Below are 21701 nucleotides of genomic sequence, written 5' to 3'. Positions count from 1 at the left end.
AGAAGAATGTGAGCACCATCATGCTGTTTTGTAAGTCAAAGACATCCCATTTTTGTTGAAATAACGCTGTAGGCACTTGTAGTGAGCCTACATGGTTCATTATCCCAAGAGCTGAAGACTTGAAGGCTCTGGTACCCATCACTATACCTTGTGTATCAGATATGAGTTAGGCTGATAAAAGGTAGAAGTAAACCTGTTTCATCTGTATGCAGCAGTGGGTGCAACATTAAATCTAAACATGGTACATGTGAATTAGATTGCTCAAATTAAGTGGAGTTTAAAAAGCTGATAGAAAAGGGAGGGTAGTGATAGGATTTGGAAACTGTTACACTGTTTAAACCTTACGCTATCATTTTAAGCTTTCATTAATTATTTTGTAACAAGAAAGCAGTGTGTCTTAGTGAAGTTATTTTACAGAAGTTAAGACAAAGTACATATTCTTTACTTTGTTTATACTATTTTCCTTGGGAACCAAATATTTTTGTAAATTAGTTAAAAGGAAAAAAGACTTCAGTCCCAAGCACAGCTTGATGTGCTGCACATACCAGAAAAGTCCATTTAAAATCACACAAGGGGGCCTGGCTTTCAGTGTCAGGAGGCAGGAAATTTAGTGCCCTGGCTGAAATTCCATCTCCCGTTCATACTCTTGCAGGCTGATGTTTTGGCATATGTGGTGTGCTTGACCCTTTAGTTCTTTCTCCAGCAAAAATGATACAGGCCTCCACAGGAGTCTGTCTGATTTGTAGCTTTGCAATTTTGAGTGCTTAAATATCAAAAGTCAGGTTCTTGGAAAGCTTGTAAAGGACCTTATTTAAGTTAGGTGATCTTTCCATTATTTTTTTCCCCTACATCTGATGGCTATTTACTTTTTTACGAATGAAAGTGAACCATTCTTGTCTGAGTACAGTTATCAAAGACCTGGGGTTTCCAGGAAAACATTAAACAATAGAGGGTTATTATGTAATTATACATATATATATTACATATTATTATATAATAATACCAAGTTATCCCCATGAAATACAGGGGCCCCTGTGGCATAGCTTCAGTTTGATAGGAAATTAAACGCTGCTGTACTTCATCCCAACACTTGTTCTGAGGACAGGAGGAAGCTTTAATGACAGAATTCGTGTGATTTCCTGTGGCTGTGCCTGATTCCCTCAAAATGCATCTTCTTTTTTAAGAGAGTGAACTTCCTGTCGTGTATATGTGCAGAGATGGAATACTAAGTATGAGAGGTTCAAGTGGGTCCTTGAATTGATGGGATTTTAAACTTAACCAGGGGACGTTCAGGTTAGATATAAGGAAGAAGTTCTTTACTGTAAGGGTGGTGAGGCACTGGAACGGGTTGCCCAGAGGAATGGTAAATGCTCCATCCCTGGCAGTGTTCAAGACCAGGTTGGACAGAGCCTTGGGTGACTTGGTCTAGGGTGAGATGTCCCTGCCTGTGGCAGGGGGGTTGGAACTGGATGATCTTAAGGTCCTTTCCAACCATAACGATTCTGTGTTTCTCAGAAAGCTGCAGTAAAAAGTTCAGTTGTGGGAAAGAGAAAGCTGGCAAAAACTTTGGCTTATGGAGAATTCAAGCTGGCCTTACAGTTTCTCTTTCAGGAGGGAAGTACTGGCAGATCAGTTAAAGGAAAAACCTACTGTTGGTGGTGACCTGGTAAATTAAACACACTAGGGACAGTTCTACAGAGGAAGTCTCTCCTTATGCCAAAAGCAAGCAAGCAATGAAAGTTGTGCAAGCAGTGCATTGTGCTGAAGGCACAGGGAAACTGCAAGATGCATTTGCAATATGTGGTTAGGCGAAGAGAGAAGGGCGAGTTCTCACAGAAAAGGAAGTTCAGATGTAAAAAGTACTATAATCGAGACACTAAAGAAATACACATGTAAATAGAGAAACCAAGGCTTTGAAAAGATGAGTCTGACTTCAGGCACACAGTCTATATTTGTGCATGCAGGTGCTAGATCAGAAGAGATGAGCAACCAGTTATTTCAGTGAGAACTTCTGAATGTTCAAGCTTTTGACTTCTAGTTTCTCTTAAACGTCTGTGTATGAACTGAAGAAGTCATAGCTAAACCTCTCTCTCTCTCCCCTCTCTTAGCTGTACAGGCTGTATGTTGTATTTAAGCTTTCCTCCTCTTGTGGGAGGGTAACTTGTTTCATCACTTCAGAGCCTGTAAATAGTGCACAGGGGACTTTTTTATTATTTTAATTGAGATGCATCTAAACACGTTGTGTTCTGAGGAAGGCTTGCTAAATATCTTGCTGGTGGTAACCTCTTCCTCCTCCTTAGAATATCTCAAGGATAGAAGAAAGTAAGATAAGTGGCAGAGAAATGTTGACCTGCGAACAGCAAGCACCATTGTCTCTTCCCTTCTCTCTCTCCTCTGCATGTGTGTGGCACACACATGCAGATGGTGCCTCTGTGTGTTGCGTGGGGTTTTTTTGGGGTGGGATTTCTAGTGTCAGTGTTTTGACACTCACTGTAAGCCAACTGGCCCATTTGCCACTGTCTCAAGGGAGAAAGAAAAAACGTTCTTGAACTGCAACCCCTGCAATTCTTGTATGGTCACTTTCTGATATCCTGCCAACATGTCTAGGTTAATAAGAGTGAGAAGATGCAAGCTTCTCAACTGTTTATGGTGTGAGGGGGAGAGAGTGGAAGGAGAGATGACTACTGCCTCGGACTAGATTTTCTTGTTAGTTGCGTGTAAGAAGAGATGCAGTCCAGTTCTGTCTGGGATTTTTTTTCTTATATATTTTCCAGTCAATTCAGTTTGTAATGCTCTCTTCCCCTTGCCACTTCACCCCGGACCCCAGGAAACATAGCTCTGAATTAACAAGTGGTTTGTAGTTTCACTTCACTTATCAGCCTTCCAAACCATTCAGAAACTGAGTTGTACAAGAAGATTGCTTTTATGTTTGCTTTTTTACACCACTATAAATAGGGATCTTGGTGCATTCTGTAATGGCCAATAAAGTGTTTGAGCATCCACAAATGTAAATGTACATTGTGGCACAGCTGGAGTATTGAGGCTTGGAAAAGCACTCTGAAACAGCTCAAGCCCACTATTCCTTGTGCAGAATTTAAACCAAATTTGTACTAGGAGAGGTGTTTGTGTGCTGTAACTTTTGTGCTCGGGAGATCCTTGTGGCTCTTTTATGTCAAACAAAGCAGCAAACGGGTTGTTTGTCTGGAATTTTGCAGGCACATAATCTGTGGGCTGCTACTGCTGGTATCTTTGTGGGGAAGGTGAGAAAAGACCTTATTTAAATAAGAGGCTCCTGTTGGGGGCTAGAGCTAGCTTCTAGGCAGAATTGAGTGTATAGTATGTTTGAAATGCTGTCATTATGGGTAGAGCCGTCTGCTCTTAACAGAAATGTTATTGTAGAGATGCTGTTTCTCATGCCAGTGTCAGCAACAAGGTACTTTCTCTTCTGTGCCTGTGTGCTAATTTATGCCATTGCTAGCTTGCCATATCCCAGATTCTTATCTGCACTGAAACTGGGCTCTATTTAGAATCCAAATGGTTATGACTTCAGATTATAAATGCAGGGGTTTTGTTAGGCGTTCTTTGCTTTCTGATTTTTTCTGCTAATATAATTACAGGAAAAAATGGTTATCAAGGTCAGTTTGTAGAGATACACTGGGAGTGTTTTCCGGTTCCAACAAAATAAGCTTATTTCCTGAAATATTTCAAAGCTGAATATGAATGAGCATCCATAAACCTTGTTTCATACATATGGGTTGCAACAGTGGATTGTTGCTAGGTGCCTGCAGTTGAAGCCTTCCTTCCAGTAATCTCTTTCTAGCAGCAGGCAAGCAAGCGAACATGAGATTTTTTTGATTGAATGGAATGACAGGAAAGGGATAAATTCATCATGCTGACCGTAAGAGCTGTTGAATGTAGAGAACTAAAGGAAGACAGATCTTGCCATATTCTTTTCCATGCCAACACTTAAATGTTTGGAATGCAACAAATGGTTCTCATTACAGCTCCTTCCTCAGTGCATGTCAATTCTTGTTTGCCCTTATAAAATAAGCCATGCCTATGCAGGCCTTTTTAGAAGGAGGAGCCAGTGAATCAATCAGTGCCACAACTGACACGGAAGAAGGAACAGAGGTAGATCTGTTGCGTTTCTTGGCATTTGGTTCTGAGTTCTGATGAGTAACTAGGCTGTAACAATTGCATGAGGAAGCTTGTGTTCTTCTCTATGAATAGCTGACACTTTGTAAAGATTATTTTAATCCTGTAATGGTTAACACCTTTAAATAAAATACATAATTCTGTAGCAAAGAACTGAATAGTGTCTACTGGTTGAGAAATTGACTTTAGGTTAAAGAATCCCCCCCCCCTTTGGTTTTTATCAGCTGAGGAGCAGGAAAGAAAAGTGGCCTTTAGAGGAAGACTTTTGGCTTTACTTCTGCTCTTTCAATCAGACTATTTTTCCCAGCCACTTGAGCTCTTCTGGTGCCTCATGGAAAACTCTGAGCTTTGTTCCGAAACGTGTCTGCTTCACCTGCATGTTCTGACTTTTTTGGTACTTGTGTTTTTTTCCTTGGCAACATTAGTTCACCTGCTGTTCAAAAGAACACTCATACAGCCCAAATTAAACATTCAACTTGTTCTGGTTTTAATGTTTTGATTTATTTAGTGCACTCACTGAGTTAGAAACGGAAGGTTACTGCTTAGGGGTTCTTGGGTGAGGTAGGTTTGTGTATTTTTAAACCATGGGAGGTTTTTTTTTAACAAATGGAAGTCTATGAAGTAACTTAAGGTCAGTTTAATCTGGTAGTCAATTTTGGTGTATGAACATATACAGTATCTCATATTGCAGATTTGAACATACTGAGGTTCTCTTTCTTTTCCAGTTCTGAACAGTTGAAGCTAATGAAAAAAGTGAGGGAAATGAGGAAATTTCCAGTCCTCCCACTGTAGCTAAATATGTCACTTGTGGCAGAAGGGTGCATCGCCTTGTTGCCTTGCAGCCAGAAGCCTTCAAAGTAGTTACTTAGTGCCAACTGTGACAGCTGACTGTTGAACATATGAGAACTGAAGGGTGGGTTGTGTCCTCCTTGGAATGGGTGGTTTAAAACTTCTGCAGATAGCTGAGTGTAAAGATCTCAACTTTATTAGTCATGAAAGTTACCTTCGTACTTCCAGCATTAGAAATGATACAAATATGCAAGCTCTATCTCTTCTGACACTGCTTCAATGCATGTTGCCAATGTCTGCAATGTTACTATTATTCTTTCCAAGTAGAGTCCAACTATGAATTCTGGCTTTTGTTCTGACGTCTCTCTAACTTCTCCCCATTGAAGGCACTACAGCCACAACTCTGGTTTCTCTTTTCTCCTGCTTCTCTGCCTGTTTTCTTCATTGGGCTTTTCCAGTATAGTTCATTGCTATCTCAGTGTTTGTCTTGTAGTTCTGGGTCCCCAGAGCTCTTTACTCACCTCATTTGGTCTCTCCACACCTACTTTTCTTAACCACTTAATGCATTGCCTTTGGCAGCATTTGGGCAACTGTATAGGGGTGTCTTGTGGTTATTCGTTGCTTCTTAAATGGCAAGCTGTGACATTTAAAGCTGAGAAAATAGTGGGCCAACTTTTTTCTGGCTTTCTTGTGCAGTGGTGGTTTATTTATGTTAGACCTACATATTGAAAGAGTATTTGTTTTCAAAATAGTATTGAAAACTCTTTGCAGTTGCTCTCAGTCTTTCCCCACAGAGTTGGCAATATTTGGAGTCTTTGTTGTTGAGCAGTAACTACTGGAATCACATCACATGAATCTGATGAGCTTTTTCTTTAAAAGCTTCTAGTTCTCATATTAGTGTGTTCAAACCTTTATTTTAAATTTGGAAGGCTAAAATCTGCCTGCTGAAGTTTAGTATTAATATCTTGAAATTAACCATATAATGCTTTATGTATGTACCATTATACCCTGAATTTCATTCCATTCCTCATTTCATATGCTTGAGTTTGATAATGTCTTGCAAGGAAGCAGTCCTATCATGCTGTTCTTAGGTTAAAATTGCATTGTCCCCTGTGCCCTGACTCTTGTGTGGGAAAGGGTTATATACTGCTGCTTTTGCGTTTTGTAGCATTAAGCTATTACATCAGAAGCCTCTTCAAGGCTCTTTGATCCAGAAAGCACCTACGCTTGGCTGAGCTTCTGGGTAGCTTGTCCTTCAAAGAAGCTGCTGCCCTCTTGCCTTAGAAGGTTTGGGAGAGGTGTAAGAAATAAGTTTTGCTGATCTTCGCTTGTACTAACAAAAGCCTGAGCTCTTAACACAGATAAATTTTATAGGAGAGATTGTTTTTGTGGGCTAAAATACCAAGTCCTTTCAACCAGTGTCAAATTTACTGTGGTGAGTTGTAATAAATGCAAAAATCAACAACCTGAAGCGGTTACTTTCAGATTCTGGCAACCAGATAAACTGAGTGTGTTGGTGTCCTGTTACATGACAAAAAGCTAGCAGGAGGAATAATGGGTAGCTGTTTCACTGCAACCTGATGATACTGGGTTTGAAAAGGTCTGAACACTGCTCCATTTAGCTGTGAGGTCTCTTTATGAAACATAGTGGCCTTTGCTTTCATTGTCATAGCCCGATCGGATCTCTGCTCCAGCTGCTTGTACACTTGTGCAATAGCTCTTGAATAATGCTTTGAGATGTTTGTGCTGTAGCCTTACTGTACCATCACTGAGATGCTTCAGGGACAAAACAAAATCCAGTATTCTCTTTGGGAGAGGTGCACATACTATCCTTGAGGATATTCTTACCACACAGAGCTGGTTTGTGCTAGGAAGAGACTGAGAACAAGTGTTTTTCTTTCAGTCACACTGGCCATTAGGAAATAATGTACATGATTTTGTGTCTATTGCGAAAAGGCATTGTTGAAGAACTCTGGAAAAAAAAATAGGCCATCGTGCTGTCTGTCTGCATTATCAGCCTGAATGACTGGAAGAACTGGATTACTTGTGTGATACGAGGGAGCACTGAACTCTGTGTGCTTCTTGCCTTAGGGACAATTCAGTACTCTGCAGGCAAATGTTACCTGTTGGCCAGCTGAAGTCTGAGATCAATTGGAGTCTGAAAAGATGTCAGTAGGAAACTCTTAGTTCAGTTCTTCACTTGGTGATTATCCTGCTGTGCTTCATAGAAATACACTAGAAATTAGAGCTAAAACCAGAACTCTCATCTCCAATGAATGAGTCTGCTAGGTGGCAGTTTTGGATAGAAGGCCTAGTGGGTTTTGTGTTATGTGCTAGAGTCAGGTTTGAGCCTTGCCCTTGCAGCTCCTGCATGCTGTGTCCTATGGGTGTGTCATTTGTCACCCAGCTCTTGTTAGAATCCAGTCCTTGCAGTCAAGATGGGTGTATGACCCTACCCTGCAAGCCAGTGCTGAGGGAATAGCTATATTAAATACACTTAACTAATATGGCAGCAGTGGATCAAATCAGTAGGCTGCTTTATTGAAAAGGAAAGCACAAGCTTAAAATAGTAGCTAGCTATTGTCACAGTTCAGTGTGTATGCCAATGCTCTCTTACGGGTTGCTTGTTTTATTTATAAGCATTTCTGGAGCAATTACTGTCATGGTATGGCACAGTTTGACCCTAACCGAAGTGGAAAGCCAGGCCAGCAATTCCCTTCCCCCTTGCATTCTCTTGCCAATGAATTAAAGCTTGGTAGTACTGTATGAATGGTCTGTTATTGCCCAGTCAGAAAGGTGAAATGGTTTGAGATACTTGATGCGTCACTTTATAATGGGGTTATTGAGCTTTAGTGCCTTGTGTTCCAGGTTGGTCAATATTGTTCTGATTTGAACATAACTAGATGTCAAGTATACCTCAAGGGGATTTGATTTTAGGGGAAAAATGACTGCTACTGCTGAACCCAGGACACAAGTGCTGCTCAGTGTTCCAAGGAAGCTGAGAATATAGAAGTATTGTAGAAATCTTATTCACCATTTTTTCCTTAAGCATGCTAGTATCTTGTGATTAAAAAAAAATTAAAGAATTATATTGAGCAGTGTGTTTGAGGTCAAGTGCTCTATAAAGTCATCTAGCTCTTTTAGGGGTTCAAATAAAAACAAGGAGAGAGAAAGATCAAAGTTGGGAAAGCTCAAAGCAGCGTTGTTTCCAGACGTGAGTCTTGTTGGCTGCAGCTCTGTCCAGTTGTTCTTGAAAATCTCCAAGGATGGAGGTTGCATAAACTCAGAGTGACCTGTTCCAGAGCTACTCTGCTCTCCTGACTCATGCTCCTAACATAAGGGGCAGGTTGTTGAGGAGAGAGAGAGAGGTCATGTCCTGGATTGCCAGTGAAACGCACTGCTGTGCTGGGGCTGGGAAGAACTCAGCTCCCAGGGGATATGCCAAGTAGCTGAGGGGAGCAGTGGAGCCCCACACCGCTTTGTGGCAGTTAAACATTGGTTTGTGCCTCATTTGGCCAAACAACTTAGCCTCGTTACACAAGTTTCACAAGGAACTATTTATCTGCTGAAAAAGGTTTTCAAAATTAACAGGCGAGCTCAGAAGGTAGGGCCTAACTATCTATATGTGCTCTTTCCTTATCATAGCATAGTCTGAGTGTATCAGCTGCACCCACACTGTGTGTGGTTCATATTTGCTTGTGCTTGAGAAGCTCAACAAAATACAGCGAAGTTCAAAGTTTCTGAGACAGCAAGGCCTGTAATTATGATTTTTATTTTAACGTGATAATGGTGGCACGTGTTTTTTTCTGGGTGAATGACACAGGAAAGTGCAAAGCCTCTAGAGAGAGAGTTGGAGAGCTGGCTGGCGCAAAGGAACACAGTTGGTGCAGCCTGCCACGCTGTTTCATGCTTGGACCAGGCTTGGGACCAAATTATCCTGTCTGCTTTGCTGTGATTTTTCTTGAGAGAAGTCACTGCATTGATGCCAGGTTTTGTTTCTGGAGTGAGCTTTTTGCTTTGTTGCTGGTGGGGTGGGGTATCAGGGAGTGAAACAAGAAGTTACTCAAGCACAGCATAGCTGCCCTTTGGTATGAAAGGTCTCTACATAAAGCATAAGCCCACTGTTGCTTAATGATTATTTGAGCAGTGGAGCTGCTATGTCTTAAACCTGGGTTATATTTCTTAGTATTATCTGGGTGCTGCTTTGTTTCACAGTCTTTTGTAAAATTTATCTTACACCTAATGTAGGTTCCTTTTCATGAGGACTACCATTTGATGGGGGTAATGCAGTACTGAACGCAGGGAATCAGGTTGCTGATTAGGACTTGTAGATAAGAGCAGTGCAAAACTGTAATTTACTGCAACGTGTTGCAATGTTTTTCTTTGCTGCTGCTTCAGTTTAGGGAATTGATATCTGGGAACTTGATCATGCTCTTACACCTGGATACTTAGACCTCTCTTTGTTGACTCTTTCTGTATGAGAGTCAGCTCTTCATCTTATTGACCTTATTTTACTCACACTGAGAGGGTGATACTGTATTGTAGGTATTTCTGAAGGGTCCATATAAAAACCAGTATTTAAATGTTACAGAGTTAATGCAGTGGTGGCTGTGCATGCATCTTTAACATAAATGCTTTGGTACAGCCAGCGAAGGGAGACATTTTTAGACTCTCTTGACCTGCAAACTTTGTGCCTGCCTAGCCCTTGAGGAAAAAAAACAAAAGCTTTCAGCGGTAGCTGATCTGAGGACACTTACATAATGATGAATTTTACATTCCTGACAATATATGGAGCTAAATAATTACTAATGTTGCTTTGTCTTTTCAGTACATCAACTGTGGTAACCTGGAACAACTATTAGACAGTAACCAACATCTGCCCTGGACAGTGAGGGTGAAACTGGCATATGACATTGCTATGGGAATCAGCTATCTTCACTATAAAGGCATTTTCCACCGAGACCTTACATCCAAGGTACTGTTTGTAAAATTAAGGGAACTTTTTAATGAAGTTATTAGAACTACTTGTTTGGTTCTTTCTCTTGCAGTAGAGAACTGCAGTTATATAAGGTGTGATCTAAGACATTTTGAGAAACAAATTGTCATAGAGTTTATAGGATTCAAATTTTCCTCAGTGTGTTGATAGTTTGTATGCAAACTGGAGAAATAACTATCCTGAAGGAAGGTCACTCTTTAAATGAGTTCAGATTAGGATTTCCCAGAAAGCAGAGTTTTTTAGTTCTGTATTATGGCTCAGTGAAGTATTTTAAATCCCTGGATAATTAAGCATAACAATCTAACATTTGGAAAAGGTTAATCATACAAAGAACCCAAATTGAGGAGATTACCACAAATGCACTTTAAAATCTCATTGTTGTTTTTGTTTCCTCATAAATTTCACAAATCATCTTCTGTAGGAAGAGTGACCTTTCATTACTAATTCAGCACTGTGTTGTCCACAATCCTGGTTTAAATTTCCTTCCTTTTTAAAGTCAGTAAGATCAACACCATTTACCTGAAATTTTAAAAGTTCAAAATTCCCTCCTGAATGTTTCAATGGCAGAGTTTTCAATTGACACAGATTTTTTTTTTGCACTGCTTTGGTGACAACTTGTCTGAATTTAGTTGGCTAAAGTAGCTCATTCAAGCTCAGCTAGAATATTGACAGAGGAGCACTAAGCTCCCGTGAACAAATTGCCCCAGTATTCACACTGGGTCTTGCCATCCGTTGCAGCCTGAGCTGAGGGCTTTGCTGTCCTGTCTGTCCTGTTGTCTGGAGCTAATGAGCTAGCTTAAGCTCACTGGGGCCTTGCAATGTGAAAGTACTCTACAACTGTTCTTGGGAGGACTTCATAATGTTGCTTCAGTCAATAGCATCTAGCAGAATGTTATCTTAGCCTAAAAGGAACTGTTTTTTAAGATTAGAAACAGCTTTTAAAAACAAAACCACAGCACCATGCTTTTACAAATGTGAGTGACTACTAAACCTCCATCCAGTTTTAGGGGTTTTTAAAGCTGCCTCACTGCAGTGTTAAACAGATGAAGAATGTGCATTTAGCCAAGGGGAAAAATACCACAACTGGTAGGTCAAAGAAGTATTTCAGTGAAGTCATAAAATATTTCCTTGGGTGTCCTTTTTGAGTGCAAAATACTGAATTACTCAAGGAAAAATATCACATTTATGAAAAATGTCCAGACTTGAAGTCATGTCGCTTTGACATGATACACTTAGAAAGCTCCATTTCAGTCACCTTACAGTGTGCAGATAAGAGATGTGTAAAAATAACTGAAAAGATTACTTGCTTTTCCCCTTCTTTTTACAGTTCAGAATGTATTTTAGCATAGAGTGAGGAAGTAGAGTTACTGCAGGGAACCAAAGTAACTAAGGAGAACTCTGCCTGCAGCATTTATTGTAACACATGCTGTGGTGGCTAGTCATATGAAAATCAATTTCCTGAGGCCTCTGTGAATGCCTTTATTCAAAGCTCTACATAAATAATTTGTAATTCCCCGGAGCTGCCCTACCAATGCTTCAATATTATCTATTGTTGAATGTCAGTTGTTTAGAAACGCACCCGCTGGAGGAGTGCCTGGTTTCACTGCAATAGCAAACTCATCAGTGGCCACAGGAAGTAATAAGGATTATTTAAAACAACAAAGCAAACCCTAAGAATTTAGTAATGGCTATGTTATATTTGCATGGTTCTTAGCACTAAAGGTATAGTATCTGCGTGGCATAAGCTGGAAGCTGTTGGGATCAAAGTTTAGGTCATCAGCTATAGTCTGCATTTTCCAGCTTCTCAGGCTGTATTTTTCAGTTTCTTTGGGGTTTTTAGGGTTGGTTTGTTTTTTGGTTTTATTTTTTTAAATCTTTTGAGGTGATACATGCACTTGCTTGTTGTGTTTGGGAATGGAAGTAGATGAAAAAGCCTGTCCTTAAACACCTGGGTACTTGTGAATTTTATTAGTATATTATTATACTGAGAAACTAGACTTTAAATCTGTAGGGCAAATGGCTCTTCTTTTGAGTAAATGTTTGCCCTGCTGGCTGGGTAAGTTTGCTTCGTTCCAAAGCAAGAAGATTAAGATAATAACCATAGCAAAAATCTGCCACCAAAATTTTCAGCTCTTGACTGTGGCTTTTGGCTGCTGCTTGAGAAGATGGCTTGTGTTTAACCGGGTTTGTACTGATGGTGGAATGAATTGTGTGAGAAAACTGAAGGAAGATGTGATGAGCTCCTTCCTTGGGAGAGAACTTGTGATCTGCATTGAACTGTGTTATATTGTCCTTCTCTCTTTGGTGAACTTCAGTAATTGATGTGATGGCTTTATTAATCAAATGAAGGCAAAGACAAGGATTTAGTCTGCAAACATCAGAGCAGACACTGAGTTTGCAGGATGGGAGAGTGAGGTATCCTTCTAGGAAACTTGTTGGCCCTGAATGAACTACAAACAGGATGAAACTGAGACTTTATGTGCAGGAATGTTTCCATTCTTTAACTATTACACTTATCACAATAACCCACTGCAAATTATCTCTTTAATATGTATTTTACTATAAAAATCATTTGAGATTAATTTAGACCTGTGCTTCTGCCTTTTTACTGTTTCTGATAACATCCAATTCCTGCAGCTTCTGGAGCAAGTGGCATGAATACATGAAGTTTATTCTGTCAGTTATGGCAGCAGAGTTGTTTTGCTCTGACAGTAACATTGTATGTGTCTATGTACTGGATGCAGGAAATCTTAAAGGAGGAAAGGTTCCTATCCCCTGCGAATCTAAGAGTGAAAGATCTTAGTGGTTTTGACAATTAGTATACAGCAGGGTGGTCTCTCCTCCTAATTGCACTGTGTGAAGAGTAGCAAACCAGCACTGATACTGCAGAAAGCTACAGGGGATAACGGCAGAGAAGAGTACATGTAGGTCATTATAGTCGATGTAGCAGCCCAGAGGGGATGTCAGCCCTGACATCCCACTGCTGCCCTTCCTGCTGCCCTTCTGTCAAAGGGAGAGGCAGTGCTTGCTAGAAGAGAGTGTGCTGCCCAGACAGCCAGGACTTACCCATGTTGTGAGCCCCTCCATCCTTACACTGCTGTAGCTGATGAGGCTGATCTGCTGTGGTCAAGAGCAATAGCCTAATTTGAATCTGTCAGAAGGAAGAGTGGTCAGATTGGCTGTTTCCAGTCTGCTGATAGGTGTGTGAGCAGGGTGACTTGTATGTTTTGTAAGCCAATAAATGTGTCCTCACTTTCGACTTGTCATAAAGAGATTTACACAACAATTAAGCCATAGATGGGTTGTGACAACCAGCCTCATTGGCTCATTCCCTGTCCTCTATCCATATCACGGCAACCCTTGTGAATCATTTTTTTATTGGGGGCTTGTTGTAATGTTCACAAGGAGGATTTGCATCCTGGAATCATGAGTATTTTCTTCATTTTTCAGTGAGTCTCAAGGAGGTCTGGTTATGAATCTTAACTCCAAAAGTCTTAGTCACAAAAGATGCAGTCATTAAAACAGAAATCATAATATGAAGTGTTTGAAGTGTTTCAACAGTAGCCTGTGGATTGTGATAAAGCTTTTTTTAATGACTTGTTTTGCAACTTTCTGCCTGTAGTTACAGTGTTTGAGAAAGCATAGGAAAAAAGTGTTCCGCTTGCAAAAAGAATAGAACAAAATCCTTTTGTACTTCACGCCTCAAAACAAGTATCTTACTACTATGCAGGGAGGTCCTTCAGCACCTTATGCTGTATTTGCATTGCATTCAAACCCTGCTCTAGAAGCAGTGTCGATTTCCTTGGCAGTTTACACTAGTGACTCTCAAAGTATCAGTTAATTTATTCTTACATTATCTCTGAAATAAGGAAGAAGAATAAACTCAGCCTTATCAGAACAGATTAAAAGCAAGAATATTGGTGAATATTTGGTATGTGTTTTAAGACTTTGTTTGGAGTATTTGGCGTTTTACACATGTTTTAAGTTCAAGGCAATATGCTCACTGACCTCAGAGGCAGTTGGAAGCATTACAGCCCTTATAAAATAGTCAAGTTTGACCCCTGGAGGCAGAAAAAGCACAAGATTTGCAACAGTCTCGGGAAGATTTTGTTACTGACTTCCTTGTCACAGAATCCTCCTGTGATGCTGAGGAAGGCCAAAATCCAGATCCTGGGGCAACACTGCAATAACCTAAACCACAAGACAGAAGACCTTAATTTCCAGCCCAGGCTTTCTTTTTAATCTCTTCCCAGCCTTTCTCTCACCCTTCTGTTTCTGTGGTAAGAGTGGCCAGAGTCCTGACAGTAGTGGTCCAAGGGTTTTACGTACAGCCCCAATTCATCGTCAGTGTGAATGTGTGCACTGAAAGGTATAGAGGCCAGGTGAAAAACTGTGTGATCATGTAATTAAGGACTTTACCTTAATGTGTATGCATAAGGGGAAGAATGAAAGTTATTACAGGAGGTTTTTTATACCACCTTTTATGCGGTATTTCTTTTTTGATGTAGTGTATGTTGTGTGCAACTTCCCACTGATTAAAAGTGATTCTGGAAAAAAATGAATGGCATTATGCACTTCATTTGCTGAGTTAGAAGCTTGAGATTCATGGCAGAGGTGTCTGCTGCTTTAGTTAATACAGTAACTAATACAGGAGTTGGTTTTAATTAGTTTTTATTGCTACTTTTAATTATTACTAATAATCGTGTGCTTTTGCTATGGAGCAGCAGGAGAGACTTTTTGCCAGTGAGAAGCAAACATCTAGGAGTCTGATCATACGAACTCTGTGACTATCTGATCCTTTCTGCTAGCATTCAATGCCAGCCTCTGCTCAGACTTTTCATCTAAGGCTCTTTGCTTCCAGTTCCTGCCCCTGAACTTACTGTTCAGTCTCCTGGACTGGCTGACTGCAGTTACCCTCTTCCTATTGCTCTTGCTTGGAGCTTTATACAAGCTATTTTTCTGCTTTCTGTTTTCTAATATGTTTAGCCATTTCTAGCTCTCTCCTTGTTCTGCTGCTCCAGGTTAGCTCTGTTTTACCACCACCACCTGTTTGCTATGCCTGTAGCTTTTACATCCTTGTAATACTCTTTGGGGTTTTCTTCCCCTTACCTCATGAACCTACCTCAAGACCCTGGTCTTGGCCCCTGCCAGCCCCCTGGCTTGGACTCCTGCTCTGTCTGGTCACCTTATTCACTTTTCAAATTACTCACAGAGCGTATGTCCAGTCTCAGTCTGATTTTTGCAGGGGTGGCAAAAGGTGCATCTTATACAGAAGTTTAATCATATTTTTAAGTTGAGAACATGCCAAAGCTGGTATGACACTAGAGGCTAATATTTTTGTTTGGCCTTTTTATTTTCATTATTTCAAAATTTGCTTGCAACACATACTCTACGTTTGGTCTCCAGAGAGCTGAGTTGTCTTAACTGAATACCCCATTCCCTCAAAACCCACTAGCAAAGCTCTTGATTAAAAACAAATAGGCAAAACCCCAAACAGATGCCTTTTAGTTTTGCAGAACCATGTACAACTGAAAGCAAGGTCTTGTGATGAATAGTAGGTTGTGAGCAGTTTTAGGGAGCATTGAGAGCTCCATTGATGATAATCTATGAAGAAATTCTAATCTTTGGGCATATATATATATATATATATAATTTGGCATATATATACACACATATGCATTCATGTATGTATTCCTGCCAACATCTGCTTTCACTTCACGGTAAATGTGTATTGTCTTACCCCTCTTTCATTGAGAGAGGAGTAGTCTCAGTTACTAGGGGACAGTATCATGCATGTAAGCAATTAATGTGGATTAACTGATGTAACACAAATTCACTGCCTTTGGGCTTGAAAGTGACCTACCCTGACTACTTACCTAGTATGCTGTTTGCTTGTTTAACACAAAATAAAACAAAATAAAACCCAAGCAGTGAACAGAACCTTTGTCTGATGAGTCTCATACTTGCTGCTGTGGTTGTAAGGTCCCCTTTGTGCTAGAGTAAGCTCTCGTCTGGATATTTTGCACTGCAGGGGAGGGCTTGTGCTGAAAAAAAGTAGCCGTTACAGATGGTTATTTCTAATGATTGTCGCAATACTAAACTTTCACTGGTACTTAGGGACCCAAATGGAGCCTGTCCCTTAAACAAAACGGTTTTAGTTTCAAAAGTGTATCTAGTATTGTAAACTTCCTGTTGTATACATTTAATTGTCAGTAGTGTTTCTCCTAGGGGATAGCACTTTAAAACCAGCTGATACATCTCAATTGGCCTTTAAGTATTTTAATTCAGCAGCACTCATCAGAGGGTTGCAAATGACAGTAGCATTCCTGTATTTTCTGGAGAGCAATAAAATCTCCGAGAATTTTAGACTGGGTGTAAAGTAAAACGATGGGGTTTCTTCGTCTAAGCAACTTATTTTTAACTCCAAAACTCTTGAGTCTATTTTCATTTTTGTTTATGTAAAAGGGAGAGTAGAATATTGCATTTGTCTTAGTAGGATTATGCTGTGCAAAGCAGATGTTAAGCTCCTGTAACACACAAAGGGGGCTTTATGTTCTTTCACATCTGTCTCTGCATAAACAGCTCTGTTAACTCTTTAGGGCTCATATACAAAGCTCCTTGCTTCTATTAAGAGACTGCCGCAGGAAGGACTGATGGGGTCCCCATTTCAGGGGGGTGGGTGGGTGGAAATCCTTGAGAACCTAACTGAATTCAAATACTGCCCTCTTTGACTGTGTGAGCTGCCAAAAGAAAGAATGTCCCTGTCTGTGGAGGTCCAAAGAGAAAGCTTGGGAAGGTTGTCACGTTTTATTGCCTTGCAGCTTATACAAATAGTGCAATAGTAAGTCGACAGCATTTTCCTAAAGCCCATGTTGTAAAGCTGCTTGGCATTTCATCTCATAGGCAGTTCTCGAGAGGCTCTTTGCACTAGGTAGGAGTTTGAATTCTCGTGCCTCTATGCCAAAATCCATCAATGAAACTTCTTCGTACCAGATTGATATATTCTTTTTTGTAGAAACTGGGAAGTATCACTTTGGCAGAAGAAACAGTGCAGTATGCTCTATTGTACTTTTCCTACTAAGATATACCACCTTTACCTTAAATTTAAAAGCTCTTCTTTACTTTTGGTCTCTAATGGAGCTTTGTCCCTTTTTCATCCTGATTTATCTTGGCAGTACAGTTTGGAGTTTAGAAATTGGAGAATCTCAGCACAGAATGAAGCATAGGTATCTGCAAAACTTTGTTCTGAATGAGCAGTGCAGGCTTCAAAGGTGACATCTGGCCATGCTAGTATCCATAGAAGAGGTTTACTACTGATTTTGGTAAGAATGGGCTTCCGTCCTTTCTGGGTTCCAGGAAATTGGTGCTTAGTTGAATGAAATAAAACTTGTAAGAGCAAATAGTGATAGGACAAGGGGGAATGGCTTTAAACTGACAAAGGGGAAATTAGATTAGATATAAGGAAGAAATTGTTTACTGTGAGGGTGCTGAGGCGCTGGCACAGGTTGCCCAGACAGGCTGTGGCTGCCCCATCCTTGGCAGTGTTCAAGGCCAGGTTGGATGGGGCTTGGAGCAACCTGCTCTAGTGGAAGGTGTCCCTGCCCATGGCAGCGGGTTGGATGAGCTTTAAGGTCCCTTCCAACCCAAACCAGTTCAGCTTTACTACAGTGAACATTTGTAGTGATACTGGCATTTTTTTTGACTGGTGCATGTTACCTGCCCATGGCTGGTTTAAGTGTGAATGAAAAAGTCACTCTTGTATATATCCTAATGAATTTAAATTCACACTCAGCACTTCTTCATATGCAGACAAAAGACAAGCTTCCACTAGTGAGAGAGAATAGTTTAGCTTCCTTCTTCATGTCATTTAACATTATGCAGCCAATTGATCAGTGCTTTATAGCAGAAATGTTGCTCAATGTTTCCCCTGTTGCCTGGTCATGGTGTGCCCTGCACCACCTCTGGACCCCACAGTGGTGGAGTGTCCACTCTGTTTGGTTTCTTGAATGGCCTGCAACTGAAAGGGAACCTAGCTTTGCTGCAGGCAGCTCCTGCTCATCCGGGAAGGAGCTCAGATCTGTCAGGTGGCATTACTTGGTAGCTAGATTTGATGTGCTATTGGTTTAATTTATGATTTATCCAGGAATAAGCTACTTGTATGATAGTTCAGTGCTGTACCTGAGAGCTGAGACTGCCTGGGGCTCGGTGGGGGGTCAGATTGTTCATCTTCAATTAGTGATGTATTGCTGTCTAATGGGATGTGATTGTATAATGGTAAGAAGGTGAAGAAAAATTTGCTGTCAGGATGATGTTGTATTTAAGCTTCCTTTTGGTGTCAAAGCAGACCATTAAATTATTGCAGATCTCAAGGTCAGTAGAAATATTTTGTTGAAAATGGTTCTTAGCCTGGATTTAAACGTTCCCCTGAAATTTTGGACACCAGGGGTTATTGGCAAATAAACCTAATCCACAAACCTCAGAAGGTAAAATGAACTACTGCAGTCTTGCTGCTCAAAATGAACAAAATGTACATAGTTAAAGCTAACACAAGAGGGAAATCTAGATTATAAAGCTAGTTCTTTTATGAATCATAGAGGTTTCCTTTAAAAAATGGTGAATTACAAATCATCTTTAATTCAAGAGAAATCTATGGCAGAAAATAACCAGGTAATTTGGCTGCATAAAATAGTATCAGCATTCTTGTACACTGCAAAATGTCTGGTGTGGTCATGGACTAGTTTCTGTGTGGTACGCAGTGAAATTCCCCTCATCTGAATCATTTGAGTAAGATTTTTCAGAAAAGTTTTATCCTTCTCAGTTTTAAGTCCACTTACAGCGACAAAATGTTTAAACAGAGGCAAGCCGAATGAATGTGCTCTTTGATACAAGACAGCAAAGCCCGTAACTGAGAAGCTTTGCTGCTCTTTGGACAAGGTCAGTTGATTTAACTTGGGTACATGCTTATGAATCCCCACACTAACTGTACTTACTATACTTGAGTCATGCTAAACAAATAAAACTTTGCTTCTGAGGAGCCTGGGATGTGTTTCAAGAGGCTGGCATGCATTTTCTTTACATGATGGCAGGAATGGCTTGCTTAACCTTTTAATTGGCAGGAAGAAAACTCACTTCATGACCTGAGCCACAATCATCTCTGAATAATGTAAACAGTGATGACCTGAACTTGATCTTTCAGACAAGGGACTCTCTTTTCTTGGTAGCTGCATTATGCAGACAAGCTAATGCTCTGGGGTCAGCGAGGGGCTTTTGTGTATCCAAGCACAATAAAGCTAGAAAGTGTTTCCTGCTGTTTAGCTAATTAATGCAGGGTACCACTGTAGGAGTCAGCAGTGGTTTTGCTGCCTGTCACTGCTATTGTACTGCCTGCAGAAGGATACAGAGCAAGGCATGTGGTAAGGGAATGAATTCTCTGTCTTGCTGCACCTATTGCGGGACAGAAAAAGAACTTAGGGAAGTCGGCTCTCTATTCACTTGGTGAGAAGGGAAAAAATGCGGTACTGGAATGGTCAAAGCATATTTTTCAGAGTTTTAAATAAGTAACAAAAATAAATGGATAATGCTCTGTGTGTGATGTGATGCTGCCAGAACAGAATTGTATGTGTGTCCTTAAATTGCCCTCCTTCCTGACACTGGAGGGTACATCTGAACGGAAAAGATGGGCAGCTTTTTCCTGCTAGGCTTTTCCCTTAAATCAAGTTTTATGATGTACCATAGAATAATTTTATTTAAGACTTCAAATGCACATATAATGTTGTCACATGTATTTTTCTGATGAAAATCTACTGCAAAGTGGCGAGTTCCTTTTCAGTAGGTGGTGTAGAAAAATATACAAAGGCATTTAGAGCCTGCTCTGATCTTGTATTCTGGTCAGGTGCAGGCAAATTGTAAAGAGAAAGTTGAAGGTGTCATAGTGAACCACATGTATTGCATATTTGAGCAGTAAGAGAGCTAAATCATCTTAATTCTTGCTAGAACCTAACTGGATACGTGCTGCCTGTGGCTGCCTGCTTTCTCAGCAAGTTTTTAAGTAGATTATTAACCAAGTGTAATGCTGTTTGCAGCATCTTAAGTTTGACAGACACGTGATTGTGCAAGGGGGAGGGTAGGGGAAAAGGGTGGTTGCTTTCAGACAAAACCTTCTCATAAATTAATGTCTTCCAAACAATACCTTGCAGTTTTGTCCCAGATTAAAAATAAATAAAACAAATGGTGTATGGGTTTCATGGCCAGACAATAACTCTTCTGTTTTTTTTTTTCCCCACAGAACTGCTTAATAAAACATGATGAGAATGGATACTCAGCAATAGTGGGAGACTTTGGTTTAGCAGAGAAAATTCCTGATCACAGGTACGTGAACAGTGAGATAAATACAGTGAGAGTTGCAGTGCGATTGCAGGTCAGAAGCTCTGATGAGCCAGAGTCCTGAGGCCGTTACTGGATTGGGGTGATTTTGTAATAAATGTCTTCTGTTTGTTCCAAATTACTTTAATTGGCTTCTTTTATTTTCATAAACAATATTCAGTGCCATTGCAGTATTATTCTCTTTAACCTCTCGGTTAGTTGTTAAGATCTAGGTTTATAACAGAGATATTAAAATTACTGTCCAACAGCAGCTCACCATTTTGCTCTCCCTAGGATGAAATTATAATCTTACTCATGTAAGGAATGCACAGGTGACTGTCACAAGCTACTGTCACAATTGGAAATAGTCCTTTTGTCATCCCTCCATTAGGGAGATCAAGGACAAGGATTTCATTATTCTCTCTGTATATTGACTTGTGTATTTCAGGGTATTCTGGCTGTGAAATATGCTGTCAGATTTTCTCCAGTGTGTGCTTCTGTTTAAAATGAAAAGCCTTCTAGCTCTTTTGACTACAAAGAAAACAATAAAAATCAGTCTCAGTTTTGCACTGTTTTTAAACTGCACATATCCTCAAGCTGTGTCTTGGAACGTCTGGGGGCTTGCATTAACGTTGATGAAATACTGATCTAAAAGCTTAACAAAGTAGACATCTTGATTTCCAAACTACTGCTAAGTACAGCTGGTGTGTACCTTGTACACTTATGTGGAATCTCTTCCCTTTAAAGTGCTGACAGCTTCAGCTGTATTTGTACAAATCCATCACAAAATCAGGAAAGCATCCCAGGTGCCTTAAGGTGTTCTTAATAACCAGTTTTGAGATGCCCTGAAAACCAAGAGTACAGTAATAACTACAGTTAAGGGAACTTGATACTAAAACAAATGACATCATAGAATTGTTGTTAGCCACCGCTTTGGTTTGATGTCAGTCTTACCTCTGTTTTCAAATGCAGTTTGTTGTTTCCAGTTTGCTGGCTAGCAAGCTGTGCTATTTTGAGGCCTTCAGAGGCCTTTCGTGTGGTTTTTAACTTCAGGGTCAGCTGGGTGGCAAGCTGGAGGCCTTTTTTTAAGGCTCTAGTATTAAGCCATACAGAAATACTGCAAATTTTTCAAATCTGCTCTATTCTGGTTACTTCTAGTTCTTCCCTGTTAAAGGATTCATCTGGTCAACCTTCTTATAAAAAATACAGTTTGCAAGCAGGCTGTGCTGAATACTTTCAGAGCTGCTTAGTGGTATACACATAGGGATGGATACCTGCATGGCTTGCTGCATAAATGGAGAACTTGACATCTAGCCTGAAACTGGTTTCCACAAACCTTTCTATGTACAAATGAAGGAGCCATCTCTGCCAAGAGTTTGGAAACCAAGCTATTGAACAG

The 21701-nt window shown here is 40.3% G+C and overlaps 3 protein-coding genes across 7 annotated transcripts in view; 2 read left to right on the top strand and 1 right to left on the bottom strand.

Annotated features, from left to right (window-relative positions):
• The window catches only part of AKR1A1 (aldo-keto reductase family 1 member A1), a 201056-nt gene that overhangs the window by 134869 nt on the left and 44486 nt on the right, over positions 1–21701 (bottom strand). The gene's annotated exons all lie outside the window — the stretch shown is intronic.
• The window catches only part of LOC134165818 (selenoprotein Pb-like), a 92515-nt gene that overhangs the window by 37308 nt on the left and 33506 nt on the right, over positions 1–21701 (top strand). The gene's annotated exons all lie outside the window — the stretch shown is intronic.
• TESK2 (testis associated actin remodelling kinase 2) overlaps positions 1–21701 on the top strand; it is a 116914-nt gene that overhangs the window by 81331 nt on the left and 13882 nt on the right. For 4 of the 5 annotated variants that reach the window (XM_062622937.1, XM_062622936.1, XM_062622940.1 and 1 more), the window contains 2 exons: positions 9773–9919; positions 20226–20308. In XM_062622937.1, the coding sequence (XP_062478921.1) occupies positions 9773–9919; positions 20226–20308 (230 nt within the window). The remainder of the gene's footprint in view (positions 1–9772; positions 9920–20225; positions 20309–21701) is intronic. The other variant, XM_062622938.1, reaches the window with a different exon arrangement.

This window comes from Pezoporus occidentalis, unplaced genomic scaffold, assembly GCF_034315485.1.
Source record: "Pezoporus occidentalis ecotype Australia unplaced genomic scaffold, CSIRO_AGI_Poc_V1 ctg25, whole genome shotgun sequence".
NCBI classification, from domain to species: Eukaryota; Metazoa; Chordata; class Aves; order Psittaciformes; family Psittacidae; genus Pezoporus; species Pezoporus occidentalis.
This window is presented reverse-complemented; position numbering and strand designations above follow the sequence as displayed.